Consider the following 23,302-nt stretch of genomic DNA (forward strand, 5'->3'; position numbering starts at 1 on the left):
AAGGTCAGAAAAGACATGGCCCTGTCCCCAGACATTCTGATAACTCGAACAGGAGGGTGAGCGGCTATAACCAAGGCAGGTGGGATGCGCCTGGAGAGGCAGAATGAGGCTCTTAGTGGGGACGTTGGGGACAGTAGAGCTGGACTCAGAGGAGAAGCAGGAATCGTTGGCAGAGGTGTGGGGGCCTGTCAGGAGGCCAGCAGGAGGCCTGGCATGACCCCTCCCCCCACCATGAAATGGGGAGCAGCGTGGGTGAGCGGTGAGGCTGCAAAAACCAAAAGCCCACCGGTCAATCCTGAGCACGTGGTCCAAGACCTCATTGAACAGGACCAGAGGCACGTCCAGTTCTTCCTCATAGAAGACTTTCAGCCTGGCTTTGACATAATCTCTTAACTCCTCTTGGTCTACTGGGATGTAGTCCTGTAGGAAAGAAGAGAAGATCCACTTAACTAAGTGAAAATCACTTAATACACTTAACTAAGAAGAAATCATTCAGCAAAGTGGATGACATCTCTACATACTGAGAAACGGTCATAAAGAATGAGACAAAAGCAAGTATTTACAACATGGCAACAAAAACGGAAGTAAACTAGGATGAGATCTAAAGACATGGAAAATCTTTATAGAGAAAACGGAACTTCACTGAAAGACATCACAGAACATGTCAGTAAACGAAGAGACACACCACAGTCACAGAGAGAGAAACACACGACTGCAACCACGCCGGTTCCCCGCAAGCGACACGTGGATTCCATGTAATCCCAGTCAGAGACTCAATGGTGGATGGTGGAAGTCACACTGGTGCAACTTGACAAGCCAACTCCAAATTTCATTTGGAAGAGGAAAGGCCCAGAATGGAAAGACCCCCCGCAGAGAAGAACCAGGTGTGAGGTACTGTCATCCCATCAGGCAGATTCACAGCCATGATCACGACCATGTGGTTTTAGCACAGATAGCAACGAACGAACCAGCTGACAGGACAGAGCCCTGTGAGAGGCCCCTGCAAAAACCCAAGTGGCAGAGCAACCCTGCAGAGGCCCAGTGCCAGGCCGTGGACACGCACATGGGGAGCCCCATATGCTGACTCAATTCGGACTGACTGAGGCTTTAAATAACAGTCCGTTAAGAATGCTCATTCTTCCAACGATGCTATAAACAAAGTGAAAAGACAAGCCACTGGTAGATGTTGCCTGTGAGTGAAACAGGATTAGTATCTAGAGCCTAGAAATAAATAGGAAATTCTAGCAACAGTGCACCAACCTCCCTTGTTCTTCCTGCTTCTGTGCCCCTGCTTCCCGCAGGCCCTCGGTCCACCACGCCCTTCCTGACACCCAGATGAAGGCCTGTGAACACTCACCTGAGCCTCCACGCCGGGGTCAGCCCTCCCAAGACAGAGCGGCTTCCACCCTATGAGTCTGAGCTCCTAAAGGAAAACTGTCCTCGGGCCCAAGTCAGCACCACCCACTGAAGAAATGCATGCCAAGGCCGCAACCTTCTAAGACGCCCTGCTCTCTGAGAAAAGGATAACTCCTGGCTATTCTGGAAAAGTCACCTCTGCTTGGTATCTCAGTACACGGAACACTTTCACACAGATTACCCACAATGCCTTGTTTTTACTGTGAGGAAAGTAAAAGCAGGTGAGGCAAAGACTCCCTTCAATGCAAACACGCTGAACCACTCCTTCTGGTGACCAGCATCTGCAGCTCTCAGAGCAGTCTGCCCTAAATTATCCACGGCAACAATTCTGCAGCCCATCACGCCTCTGTCATGTGAGAGCTGGACCATAAAAAAGGCTGAGCTCCAAAGAATTGATGCTATTGAAGTGGGGTGTTGGAGAAGACTCTTGAGAGTCCCTTGGACTGCAAGGAGATCAAACCAGTCAATTCTTTTTTTTTTTTTTTTCCCAAACCAGTCAATTCTAAAAGAAATCAACCCTGAATATTAATTGGAAGGACTGATGCTAAAGCTGAAGCTCCAATACTGTGGCCACCTGATGCGAAGAGCTGACTCACTGGAAAAGACCCTGATGCTGGGAAAGATTGAAGGCAGGAGGAGAAGGGGACAACAGAGGATGAGATGGTTGGACGGCATCACCAACTCAACAGACATGAGTTTGAGCAAGCTCCGGGAGATGGTGAAGGACGGGGAAGCCTGGTGTGGTGCAGTCCATGGGGTTGCAAAGAGTCGGACATGACTGACCACCTAAACAACAACATCATGCCTGTAGCCATACCTTCCTTCACAGGAAGTGCGAGTCAAAGACGTTTCTGATTAGATGATGATCCCAACTAAAAGGACAGAAGAAAAGGAGTACTACAGACATGGGGCAAATGTGTCACCTTTGACAGCCAGTTGCTGTACAGGATGGGCCGGCTCATGGCTTTCTCCTTGTCGATGTTGGGAAAGTGCTTCAGAGCAACCATATCGATGTTTTCGTCGGTCCAGCGCCTCTCCTCGTCCTCTACGAGTCTGCAGAGGAAAAGACAGAGGCCGTGGTGAGTAACACTAGGCTGTGAGGGTGCTGCGGGCTACTCCAAGGCCTGGCGTTAGTCTCCTACCAGAAACGTTCATTTTCTGCAAATATAAGAACCAAAGAATCTGAACTCAAGATGGCTTAAGTGATCCAGAATGTAGATACTACAGTGCAGTGCTAAAACACATGAAATTAAAAATAAAAGAAAAATAAATAAAAATGACAAAGCAGGAACAACTAGGGAAACTTAAGAATTTGTCATAAAACAAAGGTTGTACAGAGCTATAAACAAAGAGTGTAAGAAAAAGGTTATGATTTTTAAGTCAGTAATTTTTAAGATTCCTTAAAAGATAAAAAGACTCAGCCTTTTACTGACACACTGGTTAAAACCACAAAACCTCCCGTGATCCATGCCGAACACCAACTACAGCTGTCAGCAAGCCTTCCCTTTGGTACTGGTCACTTAACCAGGAAAAGTCAAAGCTTACAAGTGATATAAGTGATCAAAGTTTACACTTGATTTAAGTGGTTAACAGGTAAGAGAGAAAAACCAAAGCCCCAGAGACACAGCTGCACATCCTCTGATGAGAGCCAAGACAGAATAGGTCCCAGGATGGCACCCCAGGCCGTAGTGAGAAGGCACTGAATCACCTGTGACCTCTGCACTCTGACCTTGCGTGGCCCCCCCCGACCCCGACAGGGGGAGAGGTGAATTAAAATGCCTTGCCCAAGGTCACACGGTAACCGGCAGGGCAGTCAAAGCACTGAGATCCTGGACAGGGTGGCCGTGGTCGATCCCCAGCTCAAGGGTCAACATAGGGGAGCACGGAGCTACCAGGACAGCTTTATTACCTGTCCTGGAATAGACGGAGGGCTTCGTGGGCCCAGATGCGGATGAGGCCTTCCACAGGCAGGGTCTCCAGGGGCCTCAGGGCCTCGAAGATCCCCCGCACCCAGCGGGTCATCTCTCGGGGTGAGTAGATGTAGTGGGGTTGTGTGTCCTGAGTGAACCGCTCCTGTGGGAAGAAAAAGACCACCAAGTTCCGAGTCAAGTCCCAAGACAAGCAAGGCAGCAGCAAAGGCAGACGCTGCGCAACATGTTTATATTAAAAGGGACTAATCTACACCCTGTGATATTTAAGAATGAAATAATAAATAACATCGGGGCTATTATTTAGGGCAGAGTTAGGTCCAAGGTGCTCACTTTACACTGAAATTAATTATATCTTAAAATTTACATTGAGAAAGCTAAAAGTAAATAAAACTACAGAAAAATTCTTATAAAAATGCTTTTAAAAAATGTACTTCCTAAGCTGAAGAAAAGCTTTTCTAAGCATTATCTCAAAAAGAGAAAGAAAAAAGTTTACACTTCATGCCATTTAAAACACGTAGGTAAAAGGCTGCAATCATACAAAGTCTAAAGCAATTATAATAACATGACTAGCGAGTTCTCACACAGGACTCTAAGCTGGACGATGTCTCAGTGGAATATTGGCAGCTCTCCTACAAGAGCCCTTGTTAGAAGCTAAGAGAGGAAGGCCAATCAAAACCATGAGAAGCACCTATCATCCAACGAGCAAAGACGGTTTGAATCAGCCTTTTTCCAAGGCTGGAGGAGGCACCGTGGTGGGAGCGTAACTGGTCCAGCCTGAGTGTGGTGGCCACACCTGGTCACCACAAACACCAGGCAAGAGTGAGTGCAGACCCACGTGCCCAGGTTGGGTCTGCTAAGACAGAAGTGTGCACACCCGCTTAGAAAGTGCACCGTCCAGTCTCAGCTTCATCAGGGAAGGAAGACGCGCACACGGGCCAGACCAGGACGGCAGAACAACGGAGAGGAGGCGCCTGGCCGCGGTACTGGCTGAGGAAGGACCTGATGAGAGCTCCAGAGGAAGCCTCTGCGCCGAGCAGAAGCTACAGACGGAGCTCAGACTCTTAACAGAGCCCTCGGTCCCGGGAGGGGACAGAAGGGCCTCGCACCTGGGACATGGTGTAGAATTCCACCATCGCCGCGGTGAGCGGCTCCGCATACGTGCGCAGCGATGGGATGAGCCGCAGCATGGCCCGGTTGAAGGTGCCGTAGATTTGCGTCAGCGAGGCGGGGCCTGGGTAATCCACGTACACCACGGGCACGTGGCGCAGGAACCTGCGGAAGAGCCCGGCTCAGCCGCGGGAGCAGTGTGCCCGCGCCAGAGGACCGCCTCCCTGCCCCGCCCCCATGCTCGTCACCGCTCAGGGCGGCCTCACACCGAGCAGCAGATGCAGAAACCTGAATGAGAAGCCAACAGAGGTGGGAAAATGACTCGGGCTTATTTCAGCCTCACCGGGGCCCTGTAGGCAGGTCTAGGAAGCTCACTACTGCTTTCATCCTGAGTATGTGTCCGAGGTTCCCAGCACAATGCAGGGAAACCCAGAGGAACCCCAGTGAGGAGCAGTATTTTGTTAACTTTTTTATCATTAAAACCATGTTTTTGTCATGCTATGTTTAAAGCAATCCTGGAACTGGTGTGTATGAGCCCGGGGAAGTCTACCAGCGGTGTTACCTGTGAGAGAGAGGCTTCCTCCCAGGGTCGGTGGGCGGGTTACAAGCCCCCACAAACTGGATCCTCTCCAGCTTCACCCAGGTTTGATCGGAGGTTCGGTAAAAGCCCCCGTGCTCCACCATCTGGGGAAATGGGGATGACGCGTCAGGAGCAGAGGTGAGCAGTAACGTGGGTGGGGAGTTGGGGCCTCACGGACAGGAACAGACCTGTCTGATGAAGGATATGACCCTCTGCGTCCCGTATTTATCCATGTCTGGCAGGTTGATCTCGTCACAGAACAATACCAGCCACTTCCCGAGCTGCACAGGGGCCAGAACGACCCCGTTCGGGGTGCGCCTGTACTCGCAGTAGTGGTCAAAGGTCTTCAGCAGGAGCTCCGGGGTGGTTGCACTCGAGAAGTTAAGACCCACGACCTGCAGAAGGACAGAGGCCAGGGGAGCGGTGGAAGGCCGATCCCGTCCCTGGCCCCCGAGGTCGGCCGCCCATCCCTGCCCCTTACCTCCATGTCGGGCAGGGCCCGCAGGGCGCTGAAGAGCGTCATGGTCTTGCCGGACCCGGGGGGCCCGCACAGGACCAGCGGCTTGTGCTCGGCCAGCCAGGTATAAAGGAGGGCCTCGTGGCGGACGGTGTCCAGAGTGGGCACCACCACGTCCGGGGCGGCCACCTTGTGCGTCTCCACTTCAATCTGCGGCACCTTGGCCTGCCACGGCGACCACTCTCCACTGATGGACACCTGCACGCGGGTGGGCGAGGGTCAGCGGGGGGTCCCCCAAGCCTGCCCACCTGCAGGACCCGCTCCCTTTCACCCAAGTCAGGACCGCCAAGCTAACCCGCCTTCCCTGTACCACAGGAGACTAAAGGGACAAGATCCCTGTATGACAGGAAAGGCTGATTAGGTGCAGGCGAGGCTGCTGTGGGATGACTAAATCAGCGGGGTGAGAAGCAGGGAGGACGCCGCCCTTCGGCACATGCCTCGTAGTCGATGATGGGGATGTTGGGCGCGGCGGGCAGCGGCACCGTGGTGATCCTCCTGATGTACTCGCCCAGTTCAGCTCTCATCTTCAGCCTGCTGTCCCCGGACAAGGACCAAAGGATGGCGTAGACCAGGTACCGCTGCGGGGGAGAAGGCAGATCCTGATGTGAGTGGAGTTTCAATATTCGAGGAGAGACATTCACAGTGATGTCAGCCCTGAAGCCGCAGTGCCTAGAGCACCCCCACCCCCCCACCCCGCCTGGCCCTGACCTGGATGTAGCGCTCCAGCTGCTCGATCTGCATGGGGAAGTCGGGGTGGTTGGCGTTGTACTGCGCCACGTTGCGGCAGGCCTGGTGCAGCATGGAGAAGAGTGCCCCCAGGCAGCGCAGGCGTGTCAGGTCCATGATGTGCTCCAGCTTGAAGGCGTGCTCCAGCGCCTTGGTGACCAGCCCGTTGGACGTGAAGTACGGCTGCATGATCGTTGCCGCGTCCCTCTGGATCTGCGAGAGCAGGTCAACGGTGCTCAGCGGCCAGTTAGCAAGGCCGGGGGACTTTCATCTATTCTAACCCCAGCCTGGGGGAGGGCCCCACAATGATGAAAACAGTTTTGTGGGTTAAAAATGAGAAGTTGAGGCTTCAGTGACCAATCCCATTCCTTCATCCTGGCAGTTCTCAAAAAGCACGCTTCCTGGGAACACTGGTTTTACTATCGAAACTGAAAACGGGCCATTTTTCATCAATTTGCAGAGAAATCTGAAAGAACTCTTTAAAAACACTTTTGCAACTGTGACCACTGGCTTCCTCAGAAGCTGGCGTGAGACAACGCTGATTATGCTAACCTCCCGCAAGTGCCAGGCCGCAGGGGCGGCGCTGCTGTGATGTGCCCGGACTCGCGGGGGCGGGGGGCCCCCTGGGCTCGCGCTCCCACCCCCGCCCGCACCTGCAGCATCGGGGAGGCGGCCTCCTCGCCCTCGTCTTCCTTGCCCTTGCGCCGGCGCTGGGCCTCATCCTCCCCCTCATCCAGCGGGATGCTGCGTAGCCTGGCCAGGAAGTTGTTGAAGATCATGTCTGTGCTCAGCACGTCCTCACTGAACCAGACCATGCCGCAGCGTGACACGGTGGCCAGCGTGGCATACTTCAAGTCCTGCACCTCAAACATTATCCGCACCTGGAGGGAGAACGGTAAGCAGATTTAGGGACGTGAGTTTCGTAGAGACCAGGAAGTTAAAGTTACCCACACGCCACTGAAAGAACAATTTAACTCTAATCTCTCCACACTCGGTTCAGAAGTAAAAATATCTGTCTGCATCATTACAACATCCACCAACCTCTCTCCCTAAGAACTTGGGCAGGAAAAAAACCCCTGTGGTTGGGAGAACCGGGAGCTCCAATGGGACAGAACCATCGCTCCCTGGACGGCCGGGCCCTTGCACTTGAACCCGCCAGGCAGGCCAGCAGGGTTTCCGTTTGCAGAGAGGGCTGGCAGCCTCGCCCGGTCCACTGCTAGTAGCTGGAGGGGCTGAGAGGCAAACCAGAGAGTCTGATTCCAGAGCCTTCACCTCAGTGCTAGCGTGCCTCACCAGGAGATCCACTTTTCCGACAACAGTCAGAATCTACCGGGTTATGAGCTGTGAGGACAGAACCTGACAAGTTACATCAAGACACCCGTCTGCTGAGTGTGTGTTCCTAGACCTGCGTCTTGGTTTCTCAAGCAACATAACCGCTAACGCTGACCCTGTCGTGATAAAAGCACCAACTCAGAGGTCCTGCTGGAGCCTCTGTTCCCTCAACCCACCAGCAGATGCCATTGGCACGTGCTTTAACTCACACCCACAACTCAGCCACTTCTCAGTATCCCCACGGCCAGCCAGCTCCAGTCCTCGCTGACCCCAGGCCTGCTTCCCCCAGGTCCTGTCCCTGTGTCCCTCCACACCGGCCAACTGCTCCCTTCCTCCCGGCGTGTGTGGGCACACCCAGGGGCTCCTCCTGCCACCAGCGCTCCACCCTAAAGCCTGGCAGCCCCGGGAGCCGCTCCCTCAGGCCCTCGGTCTCCACTGAAGCCACCAGCGTCCCCGTGAAGCCCTGATGGCGTGACCTCCCGCCTCGGCCACACTACTCCAGTCTGCTCTCTCCGCAGCCCCGTGCCCACTTCTCCCGTCTGTGTCCACCGCTGGCTGTGAGCCCCGGAGAGCAGGGGTTTTGTCTGTGTTGGTTACGGCTGTATTTGCAGCGTGTAGAAAAGGCCCAGCACACGGTGTCACTCCATAAACGTGGGGTCAAAGCACAAACACATGTCCATGCCAGGCCTGTGCATTTACCCACCTATCAGGTGTTGTAATCAGAAGGACCCATATCAGATGCTCATTTCCGAGGGATGACCGTGAGGTCCACATCTAAATCCCTTCCTGCGCCACTTCCCAGAAATCCCCACCACAACCCTACCTCCCAAGGCTGCAGGAAAAGCTGATTGACCATTACAGAGCATGTCTAACAATCAGTGAGCAGCAGGTTACGAAAGAACCCTCTGGAACATCTCTTGCTAGCCCTGAGAATGGAACAACTCTAGCAGAGAGAGGCGCTGGCTGTGAAGCTACTGATACCCGGCTACCCCAGGGCAGCCAGAGCTGCCCTCCCGGCCGCGGGCACGCCCAGCACGCGGGCGCATGCTGGCCGTACGTTGGGCGGGAGGCTGAGGCGCTCCCCGTTGGGCAGCGTCAGCAGCTTGTTGTCGTCCAGCACTGAGTTCAAGTTCTCCACCCACTCAGGGTCCACGTCGCCGTCAAAGACAATCCACTGGCGCTTCTGCAGCTCGCCTCTCACGTTGTCTATGATCCTGCGGTGGAAGGGGTTAGGACAGCGGTCACTCAGACTAAAACGCTCCGCCTGCAACCGTTTCGGACGTGCTCCCAGACTGCGAGAATAATGCCCTCTTCCCACAAGGACAGAGCGCCAGGCCCTGGCTCTCTGGAGGCCTGGACCCCACCCCGCGTGCACTCACTTTCTCAGGACATGTGTGAACAGCCCGTCTGTCCACTCCCGGGTGTTGGGGTCCAGGGTTCCATACAGGTGGTCTTTGCTGATAGCTTTGGGGTCGATGATGTGAGCCACGCCCTCCACGCCCTCGAGCCTCTCCAGAGCCTTCAGAAGGACACGCCAGGCCATGCTCTTCCCGCTGCCCGAGGGCCCCACCATCATTAGGCCGTGGTTGATCTGGGTGATCTGATAGAGCTGGAGAACCTGGGGGCACACCCAGCAGCACCGTCAGCACTCGAGAGAAGGCAAGGCACGCGAAGGCTCCTTCCTGCTTCTCATGGCGCCCAGCAAGAGACGCATGCTGGGAGCCCTCCAGGCAATGCCTGTGATTTCTAACCCCAGCCCTCCAGCCGGCCACAACCACAGCAGGTAGAGAAGGTTTAACTGCACTGAGGAGCTGTCTGAGGAGTCAGGGAGACCACAGCCAGTGGGACGGGAGCTGCTCAGCAAGCTGCCTCAGGAGAGACCCCTGCCAGGAGGACGGAAGCAGCTGATGAAGCCCCCGTCTAACCTGGGAGCAAGGTTCAGGGTCACAGGCACAGCCTGTGCACATGACACTCTTTTTCCTATGTGACTCTCACAGAGGACACGGAGGGAAGAAGCCAGTGAAGGAGAGACTCAACTCTGTACCGATGGGCACATTCACAGTGTTAATCGTGATGCTGGCGAGACCTTCTATTATCACAGACGTTTTCTTCCCAGTCTGTCATTCCCCTTTAGCTGGCCTTTTCAGAGAGCAAACTATACCACGTGAGTGAACGTTTCAGGTTAAGTTTTGCTATCACTGCACTTAAGAAAATAATCCCATCGGGGGACTTGGGACAAATCTTCACAAACCAGATGGCATGCCTGGTGGACAGAGCCCCATCAGACACGGCTCCTCCCGGGTGGGCAGGGCCGTCGTCATGGCTCACGGCCCCTGGGGGGTGCTCTGTGAGGCTCCAGCCCCGAGGCCCCTGGGGGCTCTGTGAGGCTCCCCCACTCACCTTCTCGACCCACATCCCGCCGACCTCCTCTCCGTCCCCGTAGGTCAGGTACATTTCCTGACACACTTTCTTGAGCTCCTCCCGCAGCGCCGTCATCTCGCCCCGGTGGTACTGGACGCCGGGGAACACGTCCGACAGGAGGCTGAAGAGCAGCGGGATGTCTTCGGCCACCAGCTTCGGCACCATCGTCTCACAGACGCTCTGGATTAGGATCTGCAGGGTGACGGGGCGGTGGCTTCATGTTCACGGCTCTGTCCCCGCAGGGACCCACCGCCCAGTCGCCCTGAGAACGAGCTTGGAGACCCGGTGCCCCACCGCACCCAGCCCACCCCTGGGCTGCCCGTCTGGCATGCGTGCGTCACGGCTTGGCTGCGGGGAGGGGAGCCGGCCCCTGAGCGGGAGGACGCCCCACACCTCCTGCTCAGGCAGGTTCTCCGCGATCTCTCCCTCGTCGACCGCCTCCCCGCGCTCTTCCTTCTCCCTCTTGATCTTCTGAATCCGCTCCCGCTTCACGTTGCCCGCGCTCACCAGCACACTCTTCAAGGCTCGCAGACCAAAGTCGTAGTGGCTTTGGGAAGAGAGCTGCTCGTCACACAGTCTAAAAGAGAAAGGGCTTCCTTAAGAACAGTACCCGCTGAGCATCAAGCAGCGTCAAAAGTCAAGGAACAAGAACGGACACAGGGAGGGAAATGTCGCAATTACACAGGCCAATGGCGCAGCTAACACGTGCCAGAAGCACGATTAGGAATGATGCTGAGCGACTCACTTGAAAAAAGGGACGATCTTGTTGGCGAGGACCTCGGCGGTGCGGAAGCCCTGAGAGTAGAGCATGACCTGTGCGATGAGCTGACGGTCGGGCTTGGTCATGGCCAAGCTCCGGAAGAGCTTCTTCAAGTTGTCTGGGAGGTTCGACCGGCCCGCGTAGCCGGGGTTCATGGTGATGAAGATGGCCATGTCTGGGCTCACCTTCACCTGTTTGTTCAGCAGCTCACAGGTAATGGGGGCAGAGGCTGAAATTCAGAGGATGGCGTTAAGACCTCTGACGGTCAAAAACCCACCATAAAATCTGGAACTGCAAACCCAGCGCCCTGCTGGCCCGGGAGCTCAAGGGCGCTGCGGCCTGGCCTTTCTGCGGGCTCTCATCAGCGTGACGCCATCTGCCCGGGGAGACCCATTTCCACACTCCCCGCCCATGTAAGAGCCACCCAGATGTGGCATGGATCAAGTCACTGGAGCGGGAAGCCCACTACCCTATCTGCACGTTATTACTGAGCGTCACGCGGTCAATGCAGGAACAGAAACACAGCCTGACAGTAGCTGCAGGAACAAAAACCAGTCAAGCTGTGACAAAACTGACCGGCTGAGATCATGGAAAAGGCCCTTTCCTAGGATCATTAAAAAAAAAACCCAAAACCACACACACAAAAACCCAAAACACTCCAAAAAACCAATCCCCCCACCCCAACTCTGGACACTCGGGATCAGGTTTCCTCCATAAGTGAGCACCGAGGTCACAGGCACTCATTTCTCTGACACTCCTCTTGTTTCTTCGGGTCTGGTAAGAGGAGCTACTATTACTATGGAATAAAAATGAAAATTAACGGGTAAACTACCCATCATGGATGTATTTAACTCGTCCAGCTCATGCGTCTAGGCTCTGTGTGGAACTAGCTCCCAGGGACCCCCAGACACATGACCAGGGTCTGGTCCCAACACTCCGGCCAGGAGGCCTGGCTCTGTGGGGACACAGGGAGGAGGGGATGTGGGGGGAGCCCGGGGCCTCTGTCTGCAGAGGAAGGATCGCCCGCCCAGCTGGCTGCCAAGGGGTGACGGGGGCAGTGCCATCCTGGGCCCCGCCCCCGTCTTCCATCAGGACGCACCAGCGGGTCTGGGAGCTACACTAAACCTCGCTTATTTCTAACCCACAGCAGGGTAACTGTAAGAAGACGAGCCTCACTCTTATCGAAGTTGGGGTTGGAGTGCTCGCGCAGTGCCTCCTGGATGCACTGCACCTGCTGCGACACGGCCGACAGCATCCGCTCCTCCAGGCGGTTGAACTCGTCAAAGCAGCCCCAGGCCCCCACCTGGCAAAGCCCCACAAAGATGCGCCCCATCGCCTGAAACGAGAAGAAAGGCGCTCAAGGACGGCCTTGGTGCTGGCCACACAGGGCTCCGATCCTGGCATGGGTGACCGGTCCGACCCCGGGCAAATCACATCCTGAAACCTGTCTGCTCATCTTTGAAACGCCGAATAATACCACCTTGCTCCCAGAGGAGGGCAGAGGGGTGGAACGGGCTGAGGAGGTGGAACCAGCTTCGCCCGTGAGGCAGGGAGCCCAGCCCTGCACGTAGCGAGTACTCCACACACAGACGAGCAAATGTATTCTTTTCCCTCTTGTGCCAAAAAAATTCCAGTGACAAAGCGAACACTTTTTGTTGTTTTAAAAAATCTTCCCTATTTGTTTTTCCTAAACACAAACACCAGAAAGATAGGTTACGCTGAAGAGTTAACCTGAAGACGTGAAGCTCAAGTCGGCCTCACGCACCGCCTGGCCCCTCAGACAGCTCCAGTAACGCTGTTTCCAAAGGAGAGCACTGTGTGCACAGCTCACGGCCCCCAGAGGCACAGGCCTGCGTTCCCTACCCAGCCCTCAACTCTAGGCGGTTCCCTCAGAGCTTCTCACCTGGAAATCAAAGGTCTCGTCACAGTTGAAAACTAAAACAAAGCGTCCCAGCTGATGGCCGAGAGCTTTGACAGACTCGGTCTTCCCGGTCCCCGCAGGCCCTGTTATTTGAAGAAAAGGAATTGAGAATGCAAGTGAGAACACATCTTTAGCTTTAAGAACAGCAAAAAGCAATTCTTTTCAAAAAAATCAAAGTACAGTTCGCCCTCTGTCTCTACCCAAATCCCACTGAGTCCCACTGTCGGCCCTCCATATCCACAGGTTCCACATTCATGGATTCAACCGACCTCAGAAGGAAGCTTCAATTCACAGCTGGTTCAGTCTGAGGATGTGAATCCTATGAACACGGAGGGCTGACCGCATATCTATTAAAAAATCTTTGTCTAAGTGGACCCTCGCAGTTCAAACCAGTGCTGTTCAAGGGTCAACTACAAATGTAGTAACTGATGTAAAGATTTAAAGTTTAAGGATGTACTAGCCACGTAGTTAAGAAATACACTTAGATCATTTGCTTCATCTCTGAAAAGGTTTGCCACCCGATTTCACCTGACCGGGTGTGTGGAGGGACTCACCAAACGGGGACCCCCCGAGCCTGGCCTCCAAGGCCTGCGTCATCGTCAGATAGCAACGGTCGGTGAGGGGGGTCTGGACCAGCTTGTCCTGAACACCCAGGTACTCAAAGCCATAGTTAAACTTGGCATTCGCCATCTGAATTGACAGCTGCTGCAACACGTCAGTCTGCTTCGGGTCAAAGTAGAATCGCATCTGGCTGAGCCACTCGAAAGACTTGGCGTTGTCGACCTTGCTCTTGATCAGGGACCTGGTGACGTCTCTCTGGTGAACCAGCTCTGTGATCTGAAGAGAGACTCACTTTACGAGTTTATCGTAAGGTACACTCCCTGAACGAAGTGCAGAAGCGCCTTCTCTGGGACTGCACGTTACTCAGGAGACTCTGAAATCGAGATCCTAGGTCCAATTACGATGTAAATAAATATTCGGAAACATATAGAACTGGTGTTCACTGGAATTACATAGAATGGAATTCTATGGAATTACACAGAATAAAGAAATGCAACAAAAAACAAAGCAACGACAAAAACACCTTCTTTTAAGTAAAAACTCTGCAACTCGCACAAAACATGATGGGAGAAGAGCTGTCTCTGGGCTAACAGTCTGCTGCACACAACGGCGCAAGCCCACCGGTGAAGCGACAAGGCTCACAAACACGCCTCGACAGGCAGAGCTCTGGGAAGGTGGGGGGTGAGAGTGTGAAAGACCCCGAGGGCTGAACGTCACCCTTTGTACCAGGAGGTCGTGCATGTGGCTCCTTTTCCCCAAGGTTGCCCTTCAACAGGAAGAGAGAGCCAAGGACCACCCAGCACTTGTCAACAGGCCCTCCGACTTGCTTTTCTCCCAGACACCAATGAGGATGTTTCTTGAGCGTGAGTTCTTTCAGCGGCTGGAAGGGAAGGCAGGGGAGCCTGACTGGGAGGAGGAGGACTCACCAAGTGCTCCAGCTTGCGCCTGCGGAGCGGGGGCTGTTCCATGAGGACAGAGTCGGCCAGCACGTTGAGGGTGACCTCCACGTTGCTCAGCACGGAGTGCAGGGGGGCTGCATCGCCGCTCCCGCCCATGCTGCTCAGCGCCGTCTCCACGTTCTCAGACCAGGCGATCTGGGCTGACAGGACCACCAGCTGGGCCTGGGAGACGCGGCACATAGGAGACCCAAAAGAGTGGTTTTAAAGATCAGCCGGTGCCCTCACCTCCAGACCGTCCCCCTTCTACTGGACAGTACCTGGTATTTGTCAATCCAGGTGATGTAGGTATTTGGGTCAATTGACGTTGCTTTACCAAAGATCTCGACTTCAGTAACGGACTCAGCGAGGAGTTTGGCCAGCGTGACCCGCATCTCCTTCTCCACCAGCGTGAGCCACTCGTTGATTTTGGGATGTTCAGTGATTGACACGGGAGTTTTAAACATAACCTGAAATAGAGAAAACCTAAGAATTAAAGGTGTGCAAAGACAGGATGCGAAGTTTTCTGAGTTACGATCGTAAATGTAACTACCTCCTCTCCTTCACGGGACGAGATGCCCAGCACGACGGAGTTGTCTTCATTTAGGATGATGCTCGAAACTCCGGCAAACATTTTCTTGAAGTGTTTCTGTAACTTAGCGACATTCTTGCTGTTTCCAATGATTTCAAGCAAATCTTCATCACCCACAAAATAGAATCTAAAATCGAAACAGCATTTAAGTTGCTAAAACATGACATATACGCAAATAAGGTGAATCAAATAGTAAGAAAGGCAAGTGGACGTGGATGGAGTGGACCATCTCCAGCCTGAATGCAGATCACGTCCAGGTCTTCTCCAGCCCTGAGCAAAAGAGACACACTCACCTAACAAGACACTGAAAAGAAATACAACGCATTTCATATAATTCACCTCACTTCACCAGTTTTTAAAAAAACCTTCTCAATTTATAATAAGTAAACTATTCAGACGGCTTCCCTGGTGGCTCAGACCATAAAGAATCTGCCTGCAGTGTGGGAGACCTGGGTTCGATCCCTGGGTCGGGAAGATCCTCTGGAGGAGGGCATGGCAACCCACTCCAGTATGCTTGCCTGTAGAATCCCCATGGACAGAGGAGCCTGGCGGGCTACAGTCCACGGGATTGCAAAGAGTCAGACACGACTGAGCAACTTTCAATCACTCAAACTATTCAGAAAGAAAAAAAAAAATGCCGCTTAGAAAATAAAATCATCAGAGTGAGTTTTTTAAGAAAGGCAAGCTGCCTGGGAGGGTGAATAATAGTTTAAATGGAGCTTAGTATACAAATTCACGGTAGAAAATTAAGAGGAATCAATCGGTGAAAGGGAAACAGTATTCACTAAGTGGATTACAGGTAAGAAAACCCTCGGTGTCAGAGTGAGCAACACACAGGCCAGGAGGGGAGAGACCACAGGGCTGGACGCGCCCTCACCTGGGGAAGGACGAGCGCTCTCTTTCTAGGTACTCTCCCAGGGCTTTCTGGATCTTTCCCAGCAGGTCTGCCAGTCTCTCCAGAGACCTCTGCACCCCCTGGATGTTCAGAACGTCCATCACCAGGGGAGACTTGGATACTTTCTTCATGAGAGCCAAGAACTCCGTGCTGATGCTACAGGTCAAATCAGAAGTGAGGTTACTGTCAGCCTTCATGCAGAGCGCTCCCAGCCGAGCCCACCCGTCCGGCCCCCACCCGCTGGAGGCCGTACCTCTGGAACCGTTGGGTCTCCACCGGCAGCAGGTGCTTGATGTCCGCGCTGCCCGTGAAGATGCCCTCCAGGTAGACCCAGCGCCTCTGTACGTCGATCCACACGTCGAAGAGGGCCATGATGCGGTTCAGCTTGTCTTCCCAGCTCAGGGCGTCCTCCTCAAACACCTAGCGGGTGAAGGAGGGCAGAGGTCAACTGCTACCCTCTCCCCTCTCAAATAGGCCAGGACTTACCCCAAAACGCAGACAAACATCCTATCAAGTTACGTGACTCACATTTTCTATTTCTAAAAACAGGTCCCTGGTTACTGTGAGTCTGGCCGTTTTTATTTTAAAATATTTATTAATTTATTTAGGCCACGTAGCACCTGGAGTCTTAGTTCCCTGATCAGGGATCGAACCCGTGCTCCCTGCAGTGGAAGCCTGGAGTCTTAACCGCTGGACCGCCAGGGACGTCCCCGTGAGGCTGCGGGCATTACGGTGGATGTGCGGGAGGGAAGCCACACAGCGGTACCTTGTAATACGGAGAGAGCTTCATGGCGGACACGCTGTTGATGTGCTCTTTGACCTTGTTGAAGAGGTCGTCCCAGCCGCGGATCAGGCGACACTTGTTCTGATAGTTAACCAAGTCCAATTCGTAAGTGTTCCACACTTCTCGTATCTGAATTGAAACCCAAAGAGGCAGGTTATCAACGCATGGGCGTTCGCCGGCCACATAAGTGACCGAGTTAATGTTACGGGGACAAGAGGGACCACAGGTGAGGCTCCGTTTTCACACAGCTCAGGTGTGCGTCACAGCCCGACACGCACCTGCTTCAGAAACTCTTCCAGAGCCATCTCCCCCTGCGCCACAAGCAGCACGTCCTTGACAACAGCTTCGTTTTTCTGCAAGTCCACATCCCAGATCTGGCCGAGGGTCAGCTCAGATACAACCCAGTTCACGTGAAGCCGCTTCATCAGCTGTTTCCAGTGGCGGTCCTTAAGTGCTTCGGACTTGAGCTCAATCACCAGCATGTTTATCTGTGGAGAGAGGGAGCCGAGTTACCCGTGTGGGGTGTTTCTGGCCAACCTCCCAGCCTGCAGCTCCGGGTCACTCACCTTCAGGTAACCTTTCAGGAGCCTCTGTACAAACTCATAGGATGCGTACTGCCGCAACCGGGCAGGGAAGTTTTTCAGCTGGTTCAGGAGGCCATCTAAATTCTGTCGAAGCTGTCAAGAGAAACCCAAGGTGGTATTCAGTTTGCCAACATTCCTTTAAAGAGTGAAACATTTAAAAACTAGCCTTAAAAGAAATTTTAGATAAACGGCTGGGAAGGGACTTCTTGTGAACTCATGGTACAGCTCCCTGCTTGCCAAGTTCCTAAGCAAAGTCTCCAATTTTGAACATGTGAAGGGCAACATGGTATTTGTTTTAATGACGCATACCTTTCGAGGCTGTACTGAAACCCATGGCTGCTCCTTCATCTGGTCAATCTGCTCCCAGACTTTAGAAAGCTCTGACCAAACGCCTTTGAGGTCCTGTAACTCTTCTAAGGCCACCTGCGATCAAGGACAGCAGTTACACTCCAGAAAAGGCGCCACCTCGGACTCTGCCAGGGCCTCTGGGAGCCGGGCTGGGGGCAAGGTCAGCATGAGATGCCTGTCCCCACCTGCCCGCGGGAGCGGCTCGTACCTGGACGCGCTCTTCACTGCCGCTGAGAAGCCCCGTGTCGGTCAGCTCCAGGGCCTCCTTGGCCTTTGCACACTTCTCACGGTCGTCCTTCAGTCTGCCGAACTTCCCTTCATATATGGTGAGAGCCTGAAGCGCCTCCTCTGGGCGCAGGTTGCCCTGAAGCAGTCAAGGCCAGAGAGTCAGAGCCAGGTCTCAGGACAGAGGGGCCCAGCTCTGAGGTGCTGGAGGGGACTCTGCACCTCGAGTGTGTCTGCGTGTAAACATTCAGAAGTGCACGCTGCTGATGCGTGCCTGTTACTCCCGGATCTGACCTGGGCAAGGGGAGCACCCGTCGAGTCAGGTGTGCCCTCGCGGAGTGCCGGGGAGACACTGACCTGGGCCCGGAGCAGGGCACCCCTGCCAGGCATGCCCTCCCCGAGGGCACAGTCGTGGTATCCGGGATGAGGGAAGGTGAGGAGGAAAGCCCTGTTCTTACTGGAGGCAGCTCAACTTCTGCAGTAACACGAGACACACGTCTCTTCCCACCTGAATAACCTGTGAGAAGGACTACACCAAGTACCAATTCAGGTTCTTCTTTTTTGCCACACTGTGTGACTTGTGGGCCTCAGTTCCCTGACCAGGGGGTGAACCCGGGCCCTCAGGACTGAGAGCATGGAGTCCTAACCACTGGATCCCCAGGGAACTACCTCGAGGAGAGTTCTAACCGTAACGCGTCACCGGTGAGGCGAGGCCATCCGAGATGCCCACGCTAACCGTAACGCGTCACCGGTGAGGCGAGGCCATCCGAGATGCCCACTCCAACCGTAACGCGTCACCGGTGAGGCGAGGCCATCCGAGATGCCCACTCTAACCGTAACGCGTCACCGGTGAGGCGAGGCCATCCGAGATGCCCACGCTAACCGTAACGCGTCACCGGTGAGGCGAGGCCATCCGAGATGCCCACGCTAACCGTAACGCGTCACCGGTGAGGCGAGGCAATCAGAGATGCCCACTCTGAGGTGCTGCACTCTTGCCTCCTGACCAGCCCTCACTCACCCGCACGACCTCACAGTCCTGGTGGCACCAAAGCACGGCCTGCTTCACCCCGGGGCTCCTCGGCACAGTCAGACACAAAGCGGGACAGGCTGAGGGCAGGACTGAGGCCGACCCAGGAGACGTGTGTGCGCACCGGGGGGGAGGGAGCCCAATCGGCCCCCAGGCCTTGTGTGGAGAACCGCAGCCCCGACCACAAAACCCGACCAGCACCTAGGATGCACGCACATCCTTCTCCTGCTGTTTACACGTGTGCCTCCGGGTGAATTCCACCCGGCGAACCAGGCTGGCCGTGACCTCCGTCCCTGAGCCCCGCCCTCGCTGTCTGCACGCCCCTCGGCCGTCGGCACGCCTGCCTGCCCCCACCGGTCTGCACATGCCAGACTCCCCGCAGAGCAGTGGGCGCCAACACCCCCCCCAGCACGCGTCTCCGTCTGACTTGAAGCACGCGTGCTCCCTGTTCCCCTCTCACCCTCTGTCTCCCGCTGTAGCGTGTCCCCTGGGGGCAGGGCTCCTTTCTGCTCACCGCTGTGCTTCTGCTGCTCAGAGCACGGCTGGTGCTCAATACAAACTCGAATGAACGCAGAGGCCTGGCTGTGGCAGTCTCTGGGCACAGAGAGGCTTAACCACTGCGACGACAGCGGCACAGCCCAGGACGCCCCCCAGGGGCAGGGGCGCCAGGGGGACGCCTGGCCTGAGTCCACAAGAGGGACAAGTCTAACTTCCGAGTACAACCAAGAGGGTAACTTATGAGCAGAGAGACGTTAGGCTTTAGAAGCATTCCCCGACTTAAATGACTGTCGTGAGGGATCTGGGTAAAAAGAGGTCTATCTAAGCGGGCATCCACTCTCTGCAAGGATGGCTCCCTTAATTACAGGAAGGACGTGCCTTCACCCTGGAAAGCTCTGCCGCGGCAGGGCGCCTCAGTCTGAGAGCAGGGACACAGGGGACGCTGCTGGTGCGGGGAGAGCGTGGGGCCGGGTCGGGGCTCACCGTGACGGGCTTGCTCTTCTCCCAGTCGGTCAGCAGGTCGGTGGTGCGGCTCTCCACGGCCCGGTCCTCCTGCACGATCTTCATCTGCAGGTTGGCCACCTGCTGCTGGATGGCGGAATCCTTCCGCCTCATGATGTCATTGAAGGCCCCCCACTCCCCTTCGATGTTGTCGATGTAGAGCCAGGACGGCGGGAACTGGAACCTCTGCTTCTCCAGCAGCCGCTGGCCATTGCGGTAGAGCTGGAGAGGGAACAAACACACTGGGCTTTTTCTTCTAGAGCGTAACAGGAACTACGGTCAGACTCTGACAAGGAGAAGACACCCGTGGGTACAGAACACACCTGCTCTCCTCCAGGGACCTCCCGTCCCAACAGCGCTGCGGCCACAGGGCAGCAGGCCGCCGAGGGGCCCGGCTGGGCCAGCGCCGGGACTGCCCTGGCCGCACCCAGGAGGCCCTGAGCAGGGCCTGAGCGCACTGGAACTGGGCTTCACACCCTAGGTCCAAACTATGAGAAGGAAATTCAAGTTTGAGAACTTGAAGATCAACAACTAAAATAAAAGATTTCCAAAGATAAGAACCCGTGGTTCTCTAACCTTGAAGTGTCTCAGGATCACCTGCAGAGCTTTTTAAAATGCAGCCCCGCAGGACACTGGCGTCCACCTTTACGAGGACGGCAGACGGTACGACAGAGACGCCATGGGGACCCCCAAGACACAGCGAGGGACAGAGCTCACCTCGACTTGCTTCTCAAACTGCTTGATCTTCCGTTTCAGAGACTGCACGTAGGTGATGAAGGTCACCGCGTCGGAGGTGCTTGCTGTGTCCACCGAGTGCTGCTCCAGCTCCTGGCGGGACTGTGGGCAGAGGGCACGGCGTCGATCGGGGAGCCGAGGGGGCCGGCGGGGCTGCCACCCCGGCGGCGTCCCGCCTCCTCACCTTGGAGATCTGGGAGTGGAACTCCGTCATGTTGGAGCCGAGCATCTGCCCAAATTTGCTGAGCACCTCCTTGTGCCAGGAGTCATACTTCAGGTTCACCTTCGACTGGACCTGCAGGGGGAGGCGTGTTCACACTGCAGCTTCCCTGCGGTCAGACGCTGCCCTCACATCCCCGCCTTTCAGGAAGCCGGCTGGGCTCACCTTGCCGTAATCTATGACCACCGGGCCAAACTCTTTCTTGGTCTCTGCGTTGTCGAAGGTTCCTCGGGCCTTCCTTATCTGAACCAAGAGAGCTTGCCACTTGTTGAGATCTTCCCCGAGCCGGTTATAGATGTTCTCAGCTTGCATGTCCCACAAGCACTGATACTGAAGCCAAACCTGCAAACGAAGAGCACAGTCACCCACTGCAGCTCGACTTCTCGTTTTGTGAAATATTAATACATATGGTCACATTCTGTTAAAAAGGTTTGTGTTCTTTCATCACTGTTAGGAATAAACTTTTGTTTCAAATGCTTAGTTTCCCAACCAAAAGAGAATCAAGTTTTCTGCTTTCCAAAATGATTCATATCCCAGAAGTTTCATTCTATTGTTAGCTCCTTGCTTTAAAATAGCAGATGTTACCTCATAAATCGCATTACGTTTAGTCAAGACCTCTTAGCCCCATGTCCGTTCAAGCTCACACTTGTGTCTCAGATAGACCACGCGCGCGGCGGCGGAGGAGCCTCACCCTGTCTCAGACAGACCACACGCGCGCGGCGGCGGAGGAGCCTCACCCTGTGTCTCAGACAGACCACGTGCGGCGGCGGAGGAGCCTCACCCTGTGTCTCAGACAGACCACACGCGCGCAGCGGAGCCTCACCTTGACGTACTGCTCGACCTCGCTGACGATGCCCATGACCGCGGAGTAGGACTCCTCCAGGGCTGCGGGGCCGTCCGGCATCCGCGTCAGAGCGTTCCGGTAGAACTTCTCTTCTTCTGTCAGCTCGTAGTGGACGCCCACCTAACCGAACAAAGCCGGGAATGAACGCAGGGAGCACGTACAGAAATGCGAACCTCGGTTACCTTTCACTGAATTGAAGTAAACTGAAAGAAATGGTATTTAAGGGATAACATTCACCCATCCCAGTCACAGGTAACCTAATTATATTTAACTCATCAAACCAAGAAAAGGAACATCAACCACAAGCTAGAAGGTGTGGCATCCCTGTTTGAGCAGGCGCGCCTCAGGAGCGGGGAGCAGGCTGTCCCGAGTGGGCCCCGCGAGACCTGAGCCTCTCATCCCAGAGGGCAGGACTGAGGGTGTTGCCTCAGGGAGTGAGGGATCACCACCAAGTGTGAACACCAGCGTGCACACAGTCACTCGTCAGCTTTAATAACCTGTGGGCCGGTCACAGGGCAGGGACTGCTGCAGATGTTATGAACAGACAAAGACCTCTGCTGGCACAGACTTACATTCTGCGGGAGGGGAGAGACAACTAAGGGAAAAGCAAAATACACAGGACGTCAGATGGCAAGCAGGGCTGTGGAGAAACAGGGGTGGGAAGAATGCGGGGGGGGAGGGCGTATTTCACACAGGGGAGGCACGGGAAGCCTCAGTGAGGGGGTGACCCTGGGCAGAGACCGGGGGAGGAGGGGCACCGCGGGGGCAGGGGATGAGCAGGGGCAGAGGCCCCAGGGCCAGCGTCCACCTGGCCCGTGTGAGGACGGGTGGGCCCGCGCGCTGCAGCAGAGCCGGGAGCGGAGAGGCAGGAGGCAGAGCAGCACGTGTCAGGCCAGCAGGCCACCGTGGTGGGCGAGACGGGAAGCTGTTACCAGGCTCCCGAAACAGCAGCATCGGGATCAACACACACCTAAAAGGTACTCTGGGCAGCCGCGCTGACGGCAGCTTTTAGAGGGGCGAGAGCAGACAGAGACCAGTGAAGGGGGGGCTTAACTACGCCTAGAGGGGCGAGACCCTGCATGATCAGTGAGGAGGGGGCTTAACTACGCCTAGAGAGGCGAGAGCAGACAAGAGACCAGTGAGGAGGGGGCCTAACTACGCCTAGAGGGGCGAGAGCAGACAGAGACCAGTGAGGAGGGGGCCTAACTACGCCTAGAGGGGCGAGAGCAGACAGAGACCAGTGAGGAGGGGGCCTAACTACGCCTAGAGGGGCGAGAGCAGACAGAGACCAGTGAGGAGGGGGCCTAACTACGCCTAGAGGGGCGAGATGTACTCTGCACGATCGCAGCACTGGAGGTCTCAAGAAACTGACCAGGGTAAATTCTGAAGATGGAGACAGTGGGCGTCCAGGGTGATGTCAAGTTCTGTGACCTGAGCAGGTTAGAGGACGGGGAAGAGGAGACTGGGGGAGACGCAGGTCTGAGGCGGGGGACGGAGAGACAAGTTCGGGTCGACACCTCTGCAGGCGGTCACCCGGAGCCGCGAGGGGGCAGAGGGCCCGGCACGGGGGGTTCAGGGTAAGGACCGGTGGAGACAGGAGTGCGCACGGCCAGCAGGCCAGAAGGGGCGCAGAGGGCGGGGTGGGGCGGGCACGGAACATGCAGGAACCAGTGACGTGGATGGGCCGGCAAGGTCAGAGAGAGCCGGGGGAACCGGGACCGAAGACCGGGCTCCAGAGGAGGGAGACGAGAACGGAGCTACGCCCACAGCTAAGAAAAGACATACATCTGGGACTGTGTGGAACAGTAACTACGGGGAAAGGGTCAGGTCACTCTGCGCCCC

General features: G+C 55.4%; 1 protein-coding gene across 1 annotated transcript in view; it reads right to left on the reverse strand.

Moving 5' to 3' along the window:
• Window positions 1-23,302, reverse strand: part of DYNC1H1 (dynein cytoplasmic 1 heavy chain 1) — a 62,496-nt gene that overhangs the window by 16,995 nt on the left and 22,199 nt on the right. The window contains exons 12-44 of the mRNA XM_081548796.1: window positions 21,440-21,580; window positions 20,782-20,958; window positions 20,581-20,691; window positions 20,379-20,498; window positions 19,644-19,883; window positions 17,619-17,774; window positions 17,372-17,485; window positions 17,045-17,155; window positions 16,757-16,966; window positions 16,461-16,607; window positions 15,948-16,114; window positions 15,677-15,850; window positions 14,761-14,926; window positions 14,489-14,677; window positions 14,199-14,393; window positions 13,266-13,548; window positions 12,694-12,794; window positions 11,967-12,126; window positions 10,776-11,019; window positions 10,424-10,607; window positions 10,010-10,222; window positions 8,989-9,227; window positions 8,667-8,823; window positions 6,931-7,158; window positions 6,260-6,490; window positions 5,989-6,129; window positions 5,516-5,749; window positions 5,223-5,429; window positions 5,017-5,138; window positions 4,454-4,619; window positions 3,326-3,489; window positions 2,340-2,469; window positions 287-420 (exon numbers count right to left, since the gene is read on the reverse strand). Of these exons, the coding sequence (XP_081404922.1) occupies window positions 287-420; window positions 2,340-2,469; window positions 3,326-3,489; window positions 4,454-4,619; window positions 5,017-5,138; window positions 5,223-5,429; window positions 5,516-5,749; window positions 5,989-6,129; window positions 6,260-6,490; window positions 6,931-7,158; window positions 8,667-8,823; window positions 8,989-9,227; window positions 10,010-10,222; window positions 10,424-10,607; window positions 10,776-11,019; window positions 11,967-12,126; window positions 12,694-12,794; window positions 13,266-13,548; window positions 14,199-14,393; window positions 14,489-14,677; window positions 14,761-14,926; window positions 15,677-15,850; window positions 15,948-16,114; window positions 16,461-16,607; window positions 16,757-16,966; window positions 17,045-17,155; window positions 17,372-17,485; window positions 17,619-17,774; window positions 19,644-19,883; window positions 20,379-20,498; window positions 20,581-20,691; window positions 20,782-20,958; window positions 21,440-21,580 (5,756 nt within the window). The remainder of the gene's footprint in view (window positions 1-286; window positions 421-2,339; window positions 2,470-3,325; window positions 3,490-4,453; window positions 4,620-5,016; window positions 5,139-5,222; window positions 5,430-5,515; window positions 5,750-5,988; window positions 6,130-6,259; window positions 6,491-6,930; window positions 7,159-8,666; window positions 8,824-8,988; window positions 9,228-10,009; window positions 10,223-10,423; window positions 10,608-10,775; window positions 11,020-11,966; window positions 12,127-12,693; window positions 12,795-13,265; window positions 13,549-14,198; window positions 14,394-14,488; window positions 14,678-14,760; window positions 14,927-15,676; window positions 15,851-15,947; window positions 16,115-16,460; window positions 16,608-16,756; window positions 16,967-17,044; window positions 17,156-17,371; window positions 17,486-17,618; window positions 17,775-19,643; window positions 19,884-20,378; window positions 20,499-20,580; window positions 20,692-20,781; window positions 20,959-21,439; window positions 21,581-23,302) is intronic.

This window comes from Giraffa tippelskirchi, chromosome 12, assembly GCF_054371585.1.
Source record: "Giraffa tippelskirchi isolate mGirTip1 chromosome 12, T2T-mGirTip1v1.2.pri, whole genome shotgun sequence".
NCBI classification, from domain to species: Eukaryota; Metazoa; Chordata; class Mammalia; order Artiodactyla; family Giraffidae; genus Giraffa; species Giraffa tippelskirchi.